Source organism: Halyomorpha halys, unplaced genomic scaffold, assembly GCF_000696795.3.
Source record: "Halyomorpha halys isolate HHAL.00 unplaced genomic scaffold, Hhal_1.1 Scaffold223.1, whole genome shotgun sequence".
Lineage (NCBI taxonomy): Eukaryota > Metazoa > Arthropoda > Insecta > Hemiptera > Pentatomidae > Halyomorpha > Halyomorpha halys.
Window position 1 is genome coordinate 1,530,459 of NW_027115445.1, and position 21,393 is coordinate 1,551,851.

Genomic DNA, 21,393 nt, shown 5'->3' on the forward strand with positions numbered 1-21,393 from the left:
GGGTATAAAATAGTTTATTCTGTATTTCTTACACCATGGTACACTACTTATAGAAATTATTGCTAATAGAAATTAAGCCTGACTGTAAATAGTATAAATAATGTTGTTCCTTCTGAATAAGTTAATATGAATTCTCACATAGTGTATAGGGTATAAGTGTGATTCAAAATAAATTAAAATAAGTCAATAAGTTTGGTTTGTTCAATACCTATCTGGTTGTGCTAATCTAAACTGGAAGTTAGGATGCACATATTTTTTTATGACTCTGTGTACTTCTTCAGGATACGGTTCGTATCCAGTATTTTGAGTATCATATTCTCCCAAATAAACCATTATGTCATTCAGCTGTGCTCTGAAAATAAAAAAAAAAAATATTAAATTGTTTTGAATTATTATTATTTTAATGTAAATAATAAATTAAATATAAGCTATTGCGGAAATATTTTGTCCTCTTAAAGAACATGTGTGGAAAAAATGGCAAAGTTTGTGAGAGGAACAAGATATAAACAAGGTAAAACTAGGTTAAACTGATAGTCGAAAAATGGGCTTCATGTCCCACAATATTGAGGAGAAAATAAGTGGTGTTTACTAGGCTCCAACTCAAAGATTGCTGTCTAACGGCTCTCTGATGGAAAATAAATTTGTGTCAAATGCCGTTTTTCAATTTCAGGTGCTTTTTAAATATTGCTCGATTTAACTATCTTAAAGTTTCCTCATCCCGTTTTAAGCTAATTTTTCAAAAGTGATATAGAACCGTTGCTCCCTGGGGTCTTAGAGGGGCGGGTTCTGGCGGGGAAGGATTGCCTTTATTTTTGTGTCAAATTGCTAAAAAGTTTTAACAGTAAAACATGTTATTGAAGAGTGTCCCAAGTACATGCCAGCAATGGCCACATTCCAAGTTCCACAGTCTCTAGCACAGGTGCTAAATAACAATCATAGGAACCTCTCTAAAATTATAAAAGTCTTAAAAATGATAGGAATTTATAACTTAATCTAACGTTCCTCTATGTTTCAAGAACTAGCGACTTAGCAATCATGACTGAATGAAGTTTTTCACCCTATAAGTAACAAAAAAAAAAATAGTTAAAAAATGTTAATGATGCCTACCTGTGAACACAGTGAGCTGCAGTGATGACATGCTTTCTGCTCACCAATGCTCCGCCGCATTGGTAGCCTCCTATTCGAAGGTGTGCTTGCCATGGTAGCTCCCCAAAGTATGCTTCCGCTCCACCAATAATTCGTTTTTGAAGTGTTAGAGCAGGGACTCCACATTCTACTATTGTGAACAGTATATTTAGTTAAATATTTTTTGCAAGTATTTTTTTTAATTTGAATTGTTTTTTTAAAATGTTAAGAGAATTAAAAATGTTAAAGTTTGTACTAATATTCTAATTCTGTATGTATGTTGATATTCAAATTGTTTCGTTTGGTAATAATACTCTTGTATAAATATATATATTTTTTTCTTACCTCCTTTATTATAAATAACAATAACATTATTAATATATACCTAAGTATATATGAATGAAACTGGTGCCCTTCCTTTGCCATGTGGCATTGTAAGGGGTTGGGCTGAAGGCGGGGCCCAGGAGCCGCTGGTATGGAGAATATTATATGCAGGTATAAGATTTATTTATTTACATCTCTAATACTGAGAAAAACTGTGAAAGAATTCACAAACATGTTATTCATTTCTGTTATTCTAGACAATGTTATAAATAACAATGAATTTAGAAACAATTGTCATCATATTTTGATTTCATGATGGATAAACTGTTCTGAAAGGGATGTCGCCATTCATAGCTGAGTATATACTGATCTATGAATTTTATGAAATGCTATGATATTTACTGACTTTTTCAGATTCTATCTAATTTAAATTATCATTAGTTGAGGTGTCAATACGATGATAGCTACTTTTTATATTCGGATTTATTATAGCAAAGTCATTTTTGTGATTAACAACTTTTGACTTGAATGTTCAGTGATGAAAGTGTAATCCCAGTATATTTTTGCTTGACTATTCTGTCTGTGACCATACCGGTAATAAGGAATCTGGTATGTGCTAGCATTATATATAGTTAGACCAGTACTTCAAGAATGATCTTAGCTAGCCTTTTGTACCTTATAAAATACTTTTTTCGAGCTTAAAATTTGACATCTAGATGATATATGCTCAAGTACTCATCTTATATCTTACATAAGTGATACCAGTCACATATTCCTTCTCACTTCTTACCAGTATTAGTATCATTAGTTGAAATAAACCCTTCCATTTTGGAAAATCAAAAACCTTTTGGTTTGGTGTTTGTTAACGGTATCCCGAGTCATTCGTAATTCCAATTGGGCATGGTAAAAATAACCATGAAGTCTCCCTTTTGCCTCATATTTGTGGAAAATATATTGCTTCAATTGAAAGTTTGTTATTTAGTTTTCTTGCTGAGATAAAACGGACACTTATTAGACCGTTCACTTACCATTTTGATGTTTAACAAAAAAAATATGATTTCTTTGAAATGTAACTTTTGTGTTGTCAGTAAAAATATTGTTAGGTAATATTAAAGGTACTTTAAGTCAAAAAGTAGTGGGACCTAGTACAAAGTTATTAAATAGAATTCTTCTTTAGACCTCTTGAGGAAGGAGCTCTTAGCCCAAGTGAAGCCAAAAAGATGGTCTTATGGGGCTCCAAAGGCATTTAAGGCTGGAGTGGGTGACATCTAAAATACCATACTTCCAAGTTACAGTAATAAACAACTTTCACCATTAGAAACAATAATTCAGTTATAGTTATCAAACTTTATATTTTTATTATAAGAAATTCAAATTTTTTTGTTTAACTGTTCTGAGAAAAAATCAATTGAAAAATTTACTAAGCTAAAGAAAATTTAGTGTACTAAATTTTATATTCATTCTCAACTTTTTATAACAGTAAATATATTTTGGGATCATTAATTCTTGAGAAGGACTTAATGAATTTTCGTTATTGATGAACCAAATTATTGGAAATAGCATTTATTACTACTCCTATTCAGTTCACATTTGTGATTAGATGAACTGATTTAGAGATAATTACATTCATATGAGGTATCCCTGTTACGCCAACGTAAACCAGCGCTCCGGGGGCGTGGCCAACTCTCAACTCCTAAGCTTCACTTTTGCTTAGAAGTAGAGTAGGATTATGCCAACCTCTCTTCCCCCCTAGACAGTTGAAGGACAACGTAAAGTTGGACAGACCATCTTCATTTCTTGATGAAAGCTCAAATCTATCGATGTATGTTCAAATTAAATCGATCAAAGAATATCGATATTCACCTCTATCTTGCCTTCTGAGCGAGTCGCGCCTCTTGAAGAAACGAGTAGGAGGAGGGATGATGGGGGTGAAGTAGCAGCAAGTGTAGAGCCAGGAGGTGAAGCTGTTCAGCCCTGGGCAGGTACCGTGGCTTATGCCGCCTGAGATCCAACACCCGACCGACAGGGCGCAGTCGCCCCTGCAGTCATTTCTGGCACCTTAAAGTCGAGTTTAAACATAAAAGTTTTAAAAAATAAATAAATAAACAATAGCTTACTAGTAACAAAGGAAAATATATGTTTTTAAACTTCATCTTTTATTAAAAACTAAGTTCATATTTAATTTATATGTATTTTTATTGCTCCATAGGAATACAAATCGATTAGTATCCGGTGAGCCGACATGGTCGCTAGGAGACTTAATCGAGTTTCGTGCGTGGCATGTATCTGTTGCTGTCCCTTTGGTGTTTTTTGTAGCTATAAATAAGAGAATATGGAGGATAACAAATATTTACGATGTTTTCTCAATCAATTTTTTTTTTCACTTATAAAGAGGTTTTAAATAGCTTTTCTATCTGGTTACGTCGAGGAATAAATGTTGTCACTCAAGTCTAATCTTGAGTGATATTTCAGAGAATGAGTGTAAGTTGAAGTTGGTTATAGGCTTATTTTCTATTGAGGGGAGGGAAATTTTTGTTGTTGAAGCGTGATTGATAGAGTTGAAATCACTTAACACTGGAGTAGACGTGTGATTTTTTTGACACATGTCAGATCCGTTGTTTTCTTCCCCCAAAAATAGAAAAACCAATTAACTCGAATTTTCTATTATTCTAACAAATTATTGGATTTAATGGTATAAAAGGAGTTCTTAAAGTGAATTAGAACATTAAAATTAATTTTATAAAATTTTATATATGTGAGTATAACAATGGCGGAGTTGATAAGTATTATCATGTCAAGGAATATTTTTCACAGGTATATCTTATAGGAAGAGATGGGATCTCATTTAGCCAATGATAGCCATAATACGATTTTTTATGAAAAGCCACTTGTAGATACATTAATTCATAATTTTTTATTTAATGTAATTGGATGTAATTTATGTTCTTATATGTTATTTCACTGTCCTGTATGATCAGTATGTTAAAAGTAAAGGGGTATGATTGATAATTTTGCTAATGAAATTTTTCTTTGCTATCTATTTGTGGCTGAACCAAATTTACGCTTCAGTATTGAAAAAATTGTGAATAATGGACTAATAATTATTGTTAATTTTCCAACTTTGTCTAAACTGAAGGATAAATAAATTTTATTCAGGCACTAACAAGTAGTAATGAAAAAAAAATATATAAAAAAAGATAATAAGAACTCTTATAAAAATATATCTATGAAAAAGAAAAAAAACTGCTAAAATGCTTTAACATTTTTGTTATAAAATCCAGACATGATACAAATAAAATATAACAAAAGTAGAATATGATACAAATAAAATTATTAGTAAAAGTATATTTAGTTTAACGACAATCTTTAGTATTTTTTTTTAAATTTAGTATAAAATTATTTAACGCAGTTTGCAAAAATTCTATAAGCCATAAGACGAAAAGCCGTACGAAAACATGAAATAAATAAAATCGACTGCCTTTTGATAAAATCGACTCTTTTGATAAAATCGACTGCCCAGAAGTTCCCCTTTATGGAAGCGATTTTTCACATTTTATCAAAAACGACTCTTTCGATTTTAATTAAACTCGGTAAGTCAATGGACAATAAAATGATATTTAATTCCAACCAGGACTTATCCTCATTCAAATAGTTATACTGGGCTTAAATGCTGACTTTACCAAAACAATTCCTCTGAAGCACATTTAATTTTATTTCGTCGAAATAATTAACCATTTTACTATTTTTAACAGTAGTAAAAAATGTTTAAATATGAACTGTAAACGAATTTAATATTTAAATATTGGAAAAAAAATGAATAAATAGAGAGGGCAATTTGAAGAGGAATATCGGAGATAGCCTAGGGTGTCCGATTTCTCTTAGGAACAGAAAAATAACAATTTATTGCTGGAACTTTTCGCCTTCTAAGATGTTCAGTCATAATCACGTGATGCGCACGCCGTAGCAGATCTTTTACAAATTAAAGTTATAAAATAAAAACTTATAATAGTTTTTTACTAATTATTTTCCAAAATTGGATATATTTACTTTTGGTAGACAATTCCTCAAATACGTTTTAATGACAGCAGGTATCGAACCTGTTAGTTAAAATGAATAAAAAGTTTGGGTGATTTATATCTGGATTTTAGTTCTTCTTACTGTAGTCAAATATTTTTTCTTTTCTTTTTTTATTATGGCTTCACTGTGCGTCAATCAGATTCACCACACCTGCTCAACTGTGAAAACACAAATGGTATGCATTGTACTCGCCAGGTTTACTATCTAGTGTGAAAACGGTTTAAGTCCTATTGAAAAGCATACTCTCACCTTTCACGATCGAGAAAGCTCACGAAGGTCTCCGAACTTCAGCCTACCGACACGTCTCTATTACTGGCTTAATACCCGGACAATGAATTACATATGAACCCTTATCAATAAAAGTTGCCATTGCACTTACTCTTAATATCACAAATGTTAAATCTAACTGGTTTTAAATTGTTATATTTCACAAGTACAGATGTAATATGTAAAATGTAAGCCCTAACAACGTTCTTTACGTTAAATAGTTTTCGAGATGTAGCTTTTTAAAAGCAACATTTCATAAAAATGTATGGGACGTACTAAAAGATCAGTAGTTAGTGAATTTATTTTGAAAAATTTATATCTCAAAAACAATTCGACGTAGAGATGTCTATTAGCAAATTAAAGCTAGTTTAATGAGCTATAAAGTAGTTTATGATGTTTATCTTCGTAGGAGTAATAGTTTACATGAAATTTGCTAAAATTAATTGATATATAGTTGTTCGGACAAATTTTCATTTGCGAAATTTATATTCATATGTCAATATTATAACTACTATCCCTACTCATAAACTACTTCATAGTAATTTAAATTTCCTTTATTTTGAGTGTTGGCAGACATATATGTGTCTTATGGATCTAGAGATATATTTTTTCAAATATCCAACATTTTATACGAACAACTAGAAATTAACATTTTGTGAGTTTATTTTGTCATAATAAAAACTACTATTCCTAGAAAGATATACATAATTGACTATTTTGTAGTAAATTTAACTAGCTTTAATTTGAGCGCTGGCAGACATCAGTACGTCCAATGGTTTCAGAAATAAAGTTTTTCATAAATCAAATTTATTGTCTGAACAACTATAAATCAATTTATTTTACCAAATATCATGAAAACTACTATTCCTACGAAGGTAAAGGCCATAAACTTCATTATATCCCATTAAACTAGCTTTAATTTGAGTGCTAATAGAAATCTGTACGTCACATAGTTCCTGAGATATAGATTTCTCAAAATAAATTAACTAACTACTAATCTTTCAGTAGATTTTAGAGAAGTTTTTCTTTTTAAAAATCTCAAGAACTATTGGACGTAAATAGCTCTTTTAGGGCTAATATTTCAGCAAATTTACTCTTCTTTAAATTACGTTCTCTTAGATTTTCTAGTGTTGTTGGTAGTTTTTAAGACATAGAGCTCCGAATGAAAAATCAATGTTTTTTTAAGCTTTTGAAACAGCCGCCATTTTTTAATCCCCCTACCTATACTTGCCAGACTCGTCAATTTTTACTAGTAATTATACATAGTTTTTATTGAAATAATAAAAAATTGGGGTGAGATAACTGCCTTTTTTCTTCCCGGCTCTTGTACTATTACTTTTAAGAAATAAAAATGCTTTATTTCCTTTCAGAAAATAGTTCAGTTTTTACCTGGGTTATACAGGGGTACAGAAAATTTCATTAATTTTATTTTGTTCGAGAAAAACCTGATGTTTGCTCAGGCTGTCTCCTCTGAGGGATCACATATGTTTATTAGTGATTACGGAGAATGGACTTATTCTACAGCAATTTTTAAAAAACGCATGTTTTCCTTTACTTTTATATTAAAATGGCACAAAATTTTTTATCAAAATATGATAAAAATATCAAGATGCATGATAAATAAATCAACCGGATTTATATCGAAAGAAAACTTGCGAATTGTATTCAAGATGGACTATACACTTCTCTAAACCGTTGAGCAATATGAAGAATTAGTAGGTTCACGATTATGGTTCAATGATATATCGAAACTTGATAAGATAATAAAGAAATCTGAAAACTGAGAAACGAAATTTATAAAACTCGTATCGTATTGAACTTCGGATGAAAAATTAATGTTTTTTAAGGTTTTGAAACAACCACCATTTTTTATTTCCCCTACCTATACTTGGCAGACTCATCATTTTTGCCTAATAATTATACCTAGTTTTAATTAAAGTAATCAAAAATTGGGGTGGGATAACTTCCTTTTTTTCTTCCTGGTTCTTGTTCTATTATGGTACATGGAACATGGTGATTTTCGCATTCTTTTTTTATCAAGTGTATCATCTGAGACCTGATATTCTTTAAGGAAAAATTAAATAACGTGCAGTAATAAAATAACAAAGGATGACATGAGATAATATAAAATTATTTTAAAATAGTAATAAAAATTACCAAGTTCTGAAAAAAAGCTTATTTAACGTTGTGAATCGAAGTAAACTCGCTTAGTAAAACTCAAAACTGAATTAAGAAGTTGCTACTAATTTCTACAAAGTCAAAAACATTAACTATGAATTTTTTTTCTTCGATAGAGTTATAGACCGTAAAGAAATTTTACTTGTTCGTTTTTATAAGTAAAATTCAACTCGTCATTTGTTAAATGCGATTTACATTACTTCAGGTTTTTTTTAAGTATAAACTATAAATTTAATTAGGAAAACAATTATAAAATTAATAAATATTGGCGTTCATAACTATATGTGTACAATATGGGATATTTGGTATGAGTATTCTATTTGATGGTACTAAAATACGAATAATCTAATTTAGACTAAAAAACTGTAGAATAAACTATTTGATAATAGAAAAAAATCGTTCGGTTTGGTCCATAGACTAAGAATCGGAAAATGCAGGAAGGGCCCGTCCGAAGCTCAGGTGGTTAGGTGCTGGTCTATCAATCTATCAATCACCGGGTTGAATCCGCCCTGGGGCGTTGACTTTCTTCATTAAATGGCGGTCCCACAAAATGAAAAACTGGACTCTCCACCAGGGTTAGAATAGGTTGGTCACCTGTAAATAAATTTCAAATTTCTGTTGTTTGGCTGGATTGGAAACTTGGGAACAGAAGTTGCAATTGCACTAAAATCTGGTTTCTATTCATTCTTCTGAATAAACAATCAGAGCGAAAACTCCAGGAGGATTAATTTTGTGTAAAACTGTTTTAGAGTGATTTACTGTTCGCTTCAAAGCTGATGGAACTTTAATTTAAAATTATTAACTGCTATTGTGAGATAGAGGACTTCTTTCAATATTAACCCAATTTTAGTTTAGTTTAAGCTATGTTATTAAAATAAATCATCAAACATACAATATGATTTATGAACTACTGTATTAATTTAGCGTAGACACGCATTATTTAATTATATGTTATCACGCATTATTTAGTTATCAATTTGCTTCTTATCGCCGTTTTAGTACGGTAAAATTCCTCCATTTAAATAAAAAAAAGGAATTATAATGTTTCACTTCTTTGGCTTTTTATTATTCTTTATGTTCTGTTTTCTGGGAAACTTCTTTTATCGGTTCTGGTTTTCTAACCATAAAGGAATAGTTTTATTTATTATCCTTACCCTACGTTCTTTTAGAATTAGCTTTCTAGTAAGCGCTTTTAGATTCATTCATGAAGGTCGACCGTTAAGTTGGAAAATTGAACAGTACTGGTCAAATTATATCGGAAAGAAACTAAGTAAAGCTGGCCTATAGATTAATCATATTTCACTTTTTAAAATTAATTTGGAAGGAGCAAACTTTTGTTGAAGGTAGGTCACATGTAGATCAGAGTGTAAAGAAAGCACTTAACTGAAGTAGTCTGTACCATGTTGGAATGTAGAGTTCATGAGATTGGAAATTTGATCTCCTTTCTTCTCTCTAAAATGTTTGTAATAAAGGATTATATTACATAGAAGAAAATACGATATAATCGATGTGATCGAAAACAAAAAATACATAAGAATAGTGATATCCTATAGTGATATTCTAGCTTTCATTAGTTCTTCAGTTAGTACCTTTTGCTGTACAGTTCATAAACTACCGATGTTGTTCAAGAAATCAGTACAGTTTTCATGAGGTCCAATTAAACTTTTAATCAATCTACCTTAAGCAGCGACTATAATATTTTATTGCTCCATTCCTAACCTGAAAGTACTTAGATATAAACTTTCAAAAAATGTGCGTTTAATTTATAACTCATCAAATCACGTACTATTAATCATTTACATTATAAATTGTTTTTATAAATAATTCTTGTTTTAATTTTTTCGTAACTCTTAAATTATGTTTATTACGTAACAATTTGGTTATTTCAAAATTGAATGTAAAAGACAAAATAATATTCTTGATCTTGCTATGTATGACATAATACTAATAAGTGTTAACGATAAATTTGTAATATGATCCCTGCTCTCATTTGAGTAATTTTCTGGAACTAATAAAAACATTAAATATTGGTTTCTTTATTGTTTTGTATTTTAATTTACTAATTATTAGTATATATTGTTACTGATTATTCTTTTTGTATATTTAAAGGAAGGATATATTTTTAAATTTATTATTTTGTTGTCTACTCGGAGTTTTTTTTTTTTCTGAAAAAGATAGCATGTTTACAAAAATAAATAGAAATAAAAACTATATCCAAAATATTTGTTACTAGTTTACCTGTAACAGTTGCTGTTGTAATCAGAAAAGGAGTGATAAAGAACCACAAAACCATCACCAGTTAAACCTGAAATAAAACGTAATTGTAGTTTTCAACACCATAATAGTATTTTATAAATTATAGTAATAAATTTACAGCTCAATTTATCGTAAATGATTGGAAATAAAAAAAAACTCATCTTGACTGACTTGAACAATTTTATTTTATTTATTGTATATTGATGATCTGTTTACTTTTTTTTCTTGATAGACGTGTAAATTTTATTTAACTATTCTTGAGAGAATGATAAAATAAAACTTCAATATAGAGTAATTTATTTAGAATAGTGAAGTTTCCTTAGATATCTGTTTTCAGCTACGTAAGGTACTTATGATTGATATCTATTGTCCTTATCGTAGATTGCTTATTCTTCTCCTCGCTGATATTAGACCCAGTCGAACAATGATCCTTCTCATTGAAATTCACCTCATGTACGCATAACATCTCTTTAATCATCAGTTGTGTTCTGGTCAGGAACGCCTCAGTCATAAGATGGCGATGGAATCGTAATGTAATGCTCACCCTAGCGAATTTTGCGCCAAGAATTGTTTTTTCACTAGCGGTGCTCAATTCTCTTATCTTAGAAAATACTATGATGTTCATCTTATAAGGAATAGCACTATTTTTATTATTGCTTTTTTATAAATTTAAAAAAATTAAAATTGAAGGGTTTCAAAGCTGATTATATTCACTATAACAATAAATTAAGTGGGTTTGATTCAGTATTTTATTTAAATTATTATCATCACTAGGACATTCTGGTATAGTTTATTATTGTTTATTTAATAATGTTATTTTAAATATTATTAGGCATTGATGACTATTTTTTTTTTTAATAATTACCCTAGAAAGAACAAAATTAACTGTTTAAATTTCAAAGGTCCATCAAAAATGCATATTTTATAATTTTTGTGATAAATTAATACTGTATACAAAAATGACTGTAAAAGCTTTAAAATTACTGTAATTATGGAAATTTATAATTCAGTAAAGATACTATTTATACGGTAACAAAATATAAAAAGAAAATGTATATAACATTTTTTTAAAGGAAGATTCAAAGTTGGCTAACAAATTTAAACCTTAATCTAGATTGGTTCGATTATATTTTAATATTCTTTAAAATTCGTAGGCCGCAAGGTTTAGAAACATTACAGCATTGTTCTACGCAATGGATTCAATAATACGGTATTTGATCCGTTGGATGCCGAACAAACCGCAAAACTTGTAATGCGCTAACGCTTCCGGCATGACTGAATAACTTATTAGTACAAGAACCCAAGAGGAGAAAAAAAGGCAGTTATCACCCCAATTTTTGATTACTTTTATGAAAACTATGTATAATTAATAGTCATAATTGATGAGTCTGCCAAGTATAGGTGGGGGGAATAAAAAATAGCGGCTGTTTTAAAGCTATAAAAAATATAATTTTGCATTCGGAGCTCTATATCTTAAAAAGTAGGAACAACACAAGAAAACCTAAGAGAACGTCATTTAAAGATGAGCTAAAATATGAGCCCTAAAAGTGTTATTTACCCCTACGAAGATAAGTGTCATAAACTACTTTATAGTAAGTTAAATTTCCTTTATTTTGATTGTTGGCTTACATATGTGCGTCTTATGGATCTAGATGGATATATTTTTTCAAAAATCCAACATTTTATACGAACAACTAGAAATTAACATTTTATGAGTTTATTTTGTCAAATATCATAAAAACTACTACTACAAAGATAAACTCTATAAACTATTTTACAGTAATATTAACTAGCTTTCAGTTGAGTGCTGGCAGATATCTGTACGTCCAATAGTTTCTGAAATAACGTTTTTCATAAATCAAGCTTATTGACAACTAACTACTGATCTTTCAGTACGTTCCATACATTTTTAATCTTTCGGTAGATTTTTAAGAAATTTTGCTTTTTAAAAAGCTATATCTCGAGAACTATTGGACGTAACTCTTTTAGGGCTAATATTTCAGCAAATTTACTCTTCTTTAAATAATGTTCTCTTAGATTTTCTAGAGTTGTTGATAATTTTTAAGATATAGAGCTCCGAATGAAAAATTAATGTTTCTTTAATATTTTGAAAACGGCCGCCATTTTTTATTCCCTTATAATCTTTTATTCATTAATTTTGACTAGTAATTATACATAGTTTTCATTAAATTAATCAAAATTGGGGTGAGATAACTGCCTTTTTTTCCCGGCTCTTGTACTATATTATTACTCGATGCTACCAGTAATTTATTTGTTATCATTTATTAGAAACATTACATACAACGATTAATATAAATAAGATTTTAAATTATCTATCATATTTCATTGATTTGGTTAATATTGAAACAGATATCCCCACCTTTATTTCGATGTAAATTTTTATTAAGAAAAGTTAATATCGATGGGCAATTGTGTACACCATTAAAAAAATTATTAATAAAATGTTTAATCTGAACAGACAGAAATGTTTTAAATGATGCAAAAAAGTGACATAGAATATAAATAATGTATATGTAAAATGTATACAAGTGATTTAAACAAAACATAATTAATAAACAAGTAATTACGTCTCTAAGCAATAACAATTAGAAGTTTAATCTAAAGTGGTTTTTCCATGGATAAATCCTTCATGTTTTATTCTGTCACTTTGATTTAAGGTAGTAGGTAGATCGCAGGTTGAAAGCTTATAACTTTTTAAGGCTATATACAACAAAATAAAAGTTTCCCAGAAATCAGCTTAAGGTACTAAAAAACTCATAGGTGAATAACAAAAATTTATAATAGTATGTATAGTCCCTGTCTTGTGGCCATTCCTAAGTTAGCAATAGAATATTTAAGATCATAGCGGTAATAATTATGGAAATTAATGGTGTAAATAAATAGTAAATTTTATGGTTAAATGGAGAAATGTTACGTTGAGAGAGAGAGACGGAATGATTAAAAGCGTCCTCGGACCGAGAGTTGTATTTATATTAATCCTGATTTACATTGTACGAAAAAGTTACTCAAATTGAAGACAATTAATATGGTCTATCTTCATGCACTTAATATTTTCATTATAATAGATTTTGGGTAGTATTTTGAAATATAAAATCATATTTAAAGGTTGATTAATGTTTTATACGATCTACGGCTTTATTGTTGAATCGGATTCTTTACATATGAATGTACTATTCCTTCTTATTTAAATTTAATATATGCTTTAATTTAAAGATATAAGAAAGAAATATCTCTCTGCTCAAGTTGAAAGTCTCCCTGCTCAAGTTAAACACATTCATGCATTCATACTTTTCCAAGTAAGTATTCACCACGCTAGTGAAATCGTCGCCTTTCGGTTTTCTAACGATGTCCCTTTCTTCCCTTTTTTGAAAAAAAAAACAACAAACAAACAACTGTTCTCCTATTACAATAGAAGGTGATATCCTCTAAAAGGCTGACTATTTTCTCTTCCATTTTTTATGCTAATACCGCAGCTCCCATTCTTCAGTCGACTAATAAGATTCCTCCCTGTTTTAATCTTTGTAAGGTGATTTATCTTTTAATCTGTACATAATTATCACTTGACCTATGTCCATTTTTTTATCCGTCGAAGCTAATACTCAAATGTTTTTATCCGAGACAAGATTATGAAAATTTTTAATGACCAATGATTATTCTTTATCTCACAAGAAACAAGCTTTGGTTGGATGCTTCAACAACTTTTCCTGTTAAAATGTCGTATACCACGTTCAATAATGGAAGAAAATTACTTATACAAGATATATGTGAAGAATAGAATATATTCTATAAAAAATGTGTGAAGACATCATCTATTTTATGGAAAACAATTTTTTAGTTTTTTAAAATTATTCATGAACTCATTAATGAGCATTATTACCTTGTACTAAGAATCAATTAGTTATTAAATTATATTTTATGTTGAGAGTTGAGATTTGCTTTTATAAACATAGACATAATGATACTGGGGGCTGCAGCATTTTGAATAAATTATTATATATATTAATTATTGGAGAAGTTTGTCGGGGGGTGCGGTCAGCAAAGAACAACATAAATAAACAAAACCATATTTATTTATTTTATGCCGACGTTTTGACCTGAATTTCAGGTCTTCATCAGAGCTATAGAACAAAAGAGATAACAACAACATTTAGAGAAACATACAATTGAAAAGGAATATTATACAAACAAATTTAGAAACAACAACATTTAGAGAAACATACAATTGAAAAGGAATATTATACAAACAAATTTAGAAACAACAACATTTAGAGAAACATACAATTGAAAAAATATCTACACCTCATTATAATATATATTGTTGATTATATAATAGATAATAACCTAAGATCGAATTGTAAGCATTGAAAACTTAAAATATGTCATAGAATTATGTAGGAAAAAATATCAAATTAAAATTTTAGGTCTATTTTTTATATGTGTTTTGATGTTATTGTATGTGATTTTTTGTACATCTACTTTTGGCTCCTTATAAACATAAAAATCAGGTTTGTGGCTTAATTTGTCATCTTGTAGGGAATTTCGAAGGAAAGAAGGAAAATAAAAATTAAAAAAAATTATGCAAAAGTAAGGTTCTTAAATTGTTATTAAACTTGTGATGATTGAAATTTTCTATGATTGCCTGACCTCGAATATTTGACAGTTTAATTTTCGTTTTAAATGCAAAAATACAGATTATTTTTAACTATGATTGTTATCTTAATGATGTCAATTGGAAATTGATATTTTTCTTTTACTACGATTACGATCATGAATTATTTTTATTCGTCATAGATTGTGTTTGTCCATCTTAAAATTGGTACATTGAATAATAATTAAAAACAAAATTGAATCCCGCAATGAAACATTGTAATCTTTACAAATGGTTGCAATTTCTTAATTTGATTTATTTTACATCAGTACATCAACATATCAACATAGCCGATATTTCGGGCGATCCGCCTATCTTAAGAAAAAATATAATTAATAAGATTTTGTTATATAAAACTTTTGAATTATAGCCGAATTTTCTTTTCTTTATTTTTTATTATTATTATTTTGCATAATACAAACAAAAAATTTTGTTATTATATTTTTTTTAAAAGAGGCCCCTGTTAGTCTTTTTAAAGGACTGTCCTAAACTAAGGAAATATTGCTATACTGATGTAAAATTGATTAAATAAAGATATTAAAGTAAGAAGGTGATTTTACAAAATGAAAAAAGCAGAAAATTTCATAACATTCGAAAAATAACTAATAAAAAAGTTACTATAACATTTTTGATGACATAGAGTGTGTACTGTTTGCATTCAAAGACTCATTTATTTGGGTAAAATACTCAAAGAAATAGGAATTTAATTTCTACTAATAATTTTTCTTTCATTTCAATTTTGTTCTACTCAACATACGAAACCTCTTTATCATTTGGAAAATAAGAATAAATGCTCAAAAAATCGACTCATTCTTAAATTACTCAGCAAAAAGCTCGAAGTATCGGAGTATTGATTGGTAATTAGTGGTAATAATAATATCTAAGTAAATAGTTATGAATATTATCTCAAACTTATCGGAATCTCGAGGACTTTCATTTCATTTTATGGGATGGGATACATGAAATCGTTTTTGTTCTGCTTTTATTTTAATTTTAGTTAATTTTTGTTAGTTAATTTTAGTGAAGTTATATCTCTTTATTCAGGTACCCTCTATACCCCAATAAGAAAATCTTTTTATTTCACTGGTTATCAACGCTTTTCTTTTGTCCAAAGATAAGAAAAAAGGGCTTATTTAATAAATGTGGAACTAATTAGGGTTCAATACATTAAAACAGATTGTTATTTTTATTCAAGGGCAAAAATCTACAGATTGTTATTATTGCCCTTGTAAAGAAAAAAAAAGTTATTGACTTTTTATATCGATTATAAAAGGCCGTTGAATAAAGAGACTGTTCTGTTTATTTTTAAAGGATTGACCTATAATTGTATTTAATACTACACAAATGGATTATAAAAAATATAAAAGCATTGTAAGATTAAATATTAATGCGGTGTAAGCATGCTTAAGCGTAGATTAATGTAGGTATAGCAAATCAATGTATCGCTTTAATTTGGCGATGATAATTTGATCGGCTGTGAAGTGACACCTTAATTATACCATCTGAAAGCTTGGTAGAAAAATAATTTTTTAATATTAACTTTATGTTGTTTAGTTTATTAATTTATTTGTTAATGTTTGTTGTTTTTATATATTGATTTTTTTAAAAGTTATTATGCACATTTATACAATCTGTTACTGTTTTAAATGAAATATATTTTAGTAAACAAAAGCTTTGTAATTTAGTGAGTTGTTGAAAAACGGGATATTATTATTTTTTTTTTTTTAGTCCATTTCACGGTTAACATCCTGAATAATTAGTTTTGAAAAGAGAGGTTAGGTCAGTGGTTACCAATCCATAGAAGTTTTTGGACCACTAAGACAAAAATTTAGACTATTTGGAGTCTATTCCTACTCCCGACTTGAGGTAAAGGAAGTTTCCCAGGAAAAATATTTGAAAATTAGGTTTGAGTCAATTTTCCTATTGAAACCACAAACATCAGGAAAGGTAAATGTAATAGTTTTAACAATAAATCTTCAGAAAAATATGTATTGCCGGACCCTCCCACAAGGGTCTCCCGGTTGGAAGACACAAGTTTATATAAAGACAGGTAAAAATCAATATTTATTTTCTTTGGGTTTTAATAATAAGCAACTAATATTTCAATCATATTAGAAAAAAATATAAAAGTCATTGAACGAAAGGAATTTATGTGTTAAAAGTATATATAAAAAAAGATATAATAATATAAGTTATTCAAGAAATTAATAAAGGTGGATAAATAAATTCCATCTTATTAGCCAAGTATTCTATTAAATATTAATTAATCTTTCACGAACACGAAGGTAGATAAAAAAATATGGTGCAGTGCGCATATCACATAACTTTCCCACTCATAAAACATTTGTATTATAAAAAATTTTTAATTTGTTCCTGCCAAAAATACAACTAAGATATACCAAAGCCGTGCACATATGAATTCTAGGGGGGGAGAGGGGGAGGTCTTGTTTTTTTCTGATTTGAAAAATAGAGACAAGAGTTATTTTTCTTTAATATTTTGTATGTATAAATTATTTATTCTTGCTAGGAAAGGAAATGGTTTATATATTTAAAATAATAGTACAAGATACGTTAGGGTAAGAATTTTTATACCATTTAAAAATTCGTCATTTAAGCCCAGTTAGACTATATAATAGGATAAGACTTATTTTATATTAAATACCGCATTAATTTACTGAATTTAGAATAAATATTTATTGCTGTTCTACAAATCATAAAAAAAAGTGTAAAATCGATTATATAAAGTGTCACTTCTAGTTAGTGAATTTAAACGAAATGGTTGCTATTCACTGCCAGGCATACACATGCTTTAAATATATATAATTTAAGCTTCATATGACTTTTTGGTTTTGTGCTTGGATTACGCCTGCACGCCCACACACACACGTACTCTCTGAAAGAGCGTGAGTACGAGAGACTTAATATGATCATTTGGACGTCTTAACGAGTATTTTTGTTGAAAAATCGAAGTAGGAATTTTCACGATCACAATACTTCCCCTGTATTCCATTTATCGGTTAGTGAAAGTAAGAAATAGGTAAGATAAAATTAATTAGGTAAAAAAATTAGTGCGTTTTTAACTGGATGCAGTTTAAAGTTTACATATTATAATTTTTTTTTATTGTAATATAAAATTCCTAAAAAAACCCTTTCTATAAATCCCCTTTCTTATTGCTACAATTATAAATAAGGCCTTTAAGCGGACCTAGCTTGATAACCTTATAAATGCCACTAAGGTTACAAAAAAAAGGGTTATATATTAATAATAAACGTATCCTACGTTAATCAGCGATTTGTGTTCCTATTTCACATTTAACCCTGCATTCTAGGAAGAATCCTGTAAAGGAATGCATAAATTAAATTTAGGAATATAAATGATCCAAATAACATTTTACTAATACCATGTCTCGTAATAACTAAGTAAGAAATGCAGGGTGAAACATAAATAACGTAGGATTACCGCCAAAAGGTGAGGTTCGCAAGCTTTAGGGTGTATGGTGGGCTTTCAGGTGTAATTCCTTTCAACCTCTTTTCAGGTTTTCGAGAGCGGATCCGCTTCTTCTTTCGACACGATACCAATTCAACCCCATTCTAAGCCAAATCATTAGATAATTCTTCATGCAGCACCCATATTTCCGAGTTAGCTTTTGGATATGCAAATCATACGGTAATCATGCATGCGTATGGTGTCATGCATAGGTTTTGCCAATGATCTCACATCTGGATTCTTCTCGATTTTCTTATTGAGCTCGTATGACAAGAGAAAGTTAGATATTCTCAGGTTTTTATGTAATAGTGGACATTTGTGGAAGTGAAACTTTGAGCCATCTAGGCGAGTTCGAGTTAAGTTTTCAAGGGCGTGACGGATTCAACCACCTCAAATAGGAGCGTTATGGAAAATGTGACGTTTTTAATAGCCAGCAATTTTTTTAGTGGGTTTATTTCAAACCCTAAATAGATTTACTGATAAATATAAATTGAAAAAAAAAAAATTGTTTTTCACTTAGGGCAAGAATTTTTACCTTTCAGCTAGAATTTTTACATTTTCGGATATAAGTAAATTTTCGACGTGCAATTTTCAAAAAATCTGTTGGCCTCAGAGTCCCATTGGTGCAAAGTTATTCAGTTATTGATAAATGCTAACAAATACATAGTTTCGAGCTCCAATACCTGAATATGACATCGAAAACTATTATCGACACATCGAAATAACACTGTATACCACATCGAATTGCACAATATAGCAATAGTGGCTGAACATCCTTGTTTTTCTATACACTATGGTATTTTTCAATAGATTGCAACTAACGGTGGAGCTGTTTCCTGGTCCTCATAAGCTCATTTAGTCAAATGAATTGTTTTGTCTCCTCCTGTACTGCTCAAAACCTCATTTAAAAAGATAAGTATATTTGAAGGGACTAGACCTAAGATCAAACCCGAAGATAAAAGGCACATTGATTGTTTGTATTTATCATTTACTCCTATGTTTGCATCTTGTCTTTTGACGATTTTTGAGCTTCTAAGAAACTGTTTTATTTTTTTAGTGTAAATTATTTTTTTGAATTTTAAAAGTAATCCTTACCAATAACAACAGGTACATAGGCTCTATTGAAGAACTATTAGCGCATTTTTATAAATTTATAAGGTGAAAGCGAAATTTCTGAAAATTAAATTTATGTTGTTTACACTTTCTTCTGTCATATTTTTCTGAAAGCTGAAATAAAAACACTCCACTTAGAAAGTTTTTTTTTTTTTGTAATTGATAAAATTATTTTTAAAACTGAACTTAATGTTCAGAAATATTCCCTCCTCCAAATAAATGTATACAAATACATTGATAGGTTTTTTTATTAATAAACTTAAGTCTGTTCAATTTTTTTTAATATTAGTAAATCCCAAATGAGGTTTTGAGCGCAATATGGCTACGTTACTTGCGCTAGCTGGATATATTCTTTTCCTTCCCCATCCCTTCTCTGGATTTTCATCTGCATCTTATTTGATTTCATCTTAATACCTTGTTTATATTTTTTCTTTTTATTATAATTCATTTAATGGCAATTATACTTTACAATGCTTCATTATTAAATAATTGATCGCATGGACAACAATGCTTTTGGGAATACCTCACTTATCCTCTTGCAATTGTTAATTTGATATATGATACCGTTTCCTACGCTTTAGTACCTCTAAATCTACCCAAGTCTTAAAAAAATTCTATGCCAGAATAAATAAATAATGCGTGTTTCTAGCGATATCTCTAAACAATTTTTAATATCAGAAAAATAGCGACAATATAGTTGTTGATTAATTATCATGAATAAACAAATGGTAAATGATAATCATCTAAATGCTCTATAATTAATTAATTAAGTACGCTAAAAAAAGTTTTGATCCTTCTTTTTTTCCCTCAGATTAAATGAAATAGTTAAATTGCTTGTCTTAACTCTACATCTTTTGCGTTTTCTCTCTACATTTTATTGTTACCATAAAAATAAAAATTATGTTTAAAAAAAAATAAAATTAATAAAAAAAATTAATAAATAATTAATGAAAAACTCTATTGATTCTAATAGAAACCTCCTTGAGGATGGCGGGAAAAGAAGGGAATCTCTCCCGTAACCCAGACTTCAATCAAAATTTTGAATACTGTTAACGAACTCACCATTCTACGTTTCAAACGAGATCGTTTACACCGACCTACACATTCTCACTGACGAACCATATTCTTATGACTTGTAAGCGGTTTCACAACAAACAATGTTGATATTTCAATAAATTTATTCGTTATTACATTAGGTCTAATAAATTTAATCGAATAAGGTTATTTATTAATAACCTTTCTGACGTAACGCGCAGGTTAAAGAGGAGTTGGATGAGGGACCTCCTCGTCTGATCTTATAGCTTACTTGAACGTGAGGAGGCTGCACCACTGGGGCATGTCTTTAAAACTAAAAATATATTGTTGATAGTATTTAATATAAAATAAAATCGTATAGATAGAAAAAAATGAACCTTAACCCCCATACTGTAACATTGTTGACAAAAATAAAACCTTTGAAGTATAGATTGGTAGGAGGTCCGCTGGGTTGTGTTGCTCTGGAGCCGAGGTCAGCTGGCGTTACGCCCCTGCGACCCTATTTCTAACAGAATAAACAGTTTCAACGACCTTATTGATTACAATTTGATTCCCCGACACTTACCAGATTTTTCTCAGGAACGGAAACAGCTAATTATTGTTTATTTATTTTAACTTTATTTAAACGACGAAGTTCCTTTTTTCTATAATTTATATCTGAACATGTTCTCAAGGAAGTAGCGTAAGTAATACAATTATGACTAATAATATACACGTGTCGAAAGTCTTAAAAAGTGAATACGTTTTTAATATTTTATGACCCATTTACATAATTATAAATTTATACAATGCACTTCTTTCCCACAATTGGAAAGTTTTTCACGCCTTACGACACCTGTCACGGCCTGGTTCCTTCACAAAG

General features: G+C 29.4%; 1 protein-coding gene across 2 annotated transcripts in view; it reads right to left on the minus strand.

The window, feature by feature from the left end:
- Positions 1-21,393, minus strand: part of LOC106679850 (trypsin-1) — a 58,839-nt gene that overhangs the window by 6,730 nt on the left and 30,716 nt on the right. The window contains exons 2-5 of one of the 2 annotated variants that reach the window (XM_014419222.2): positions 10,210-10,276; positions 3,313-3,507; positions 1,108-1,273; positions 209-352 (exon numbers count right to left, since the gene is read on the minus strand). In XM_014419222.2, the coding sequence (XP_014274708.1) occupies positions 209-352; positions 1,108-1,273; positions 3,313-3,507; positions 10,210-10,264 (560 nt within the window). In that variant the 5' untranslated portion in view covers positions 10,265-10,276. Of the gene's footprint in view, positions 1-208; positions 353-1,107; positions 1,277-3,312; positions 3,508-10,209; positions 10,277-21,393 lie in introns of both variants that reach the window. The other variant, XM_014419221.2, reaches the window with a different exon arrangement.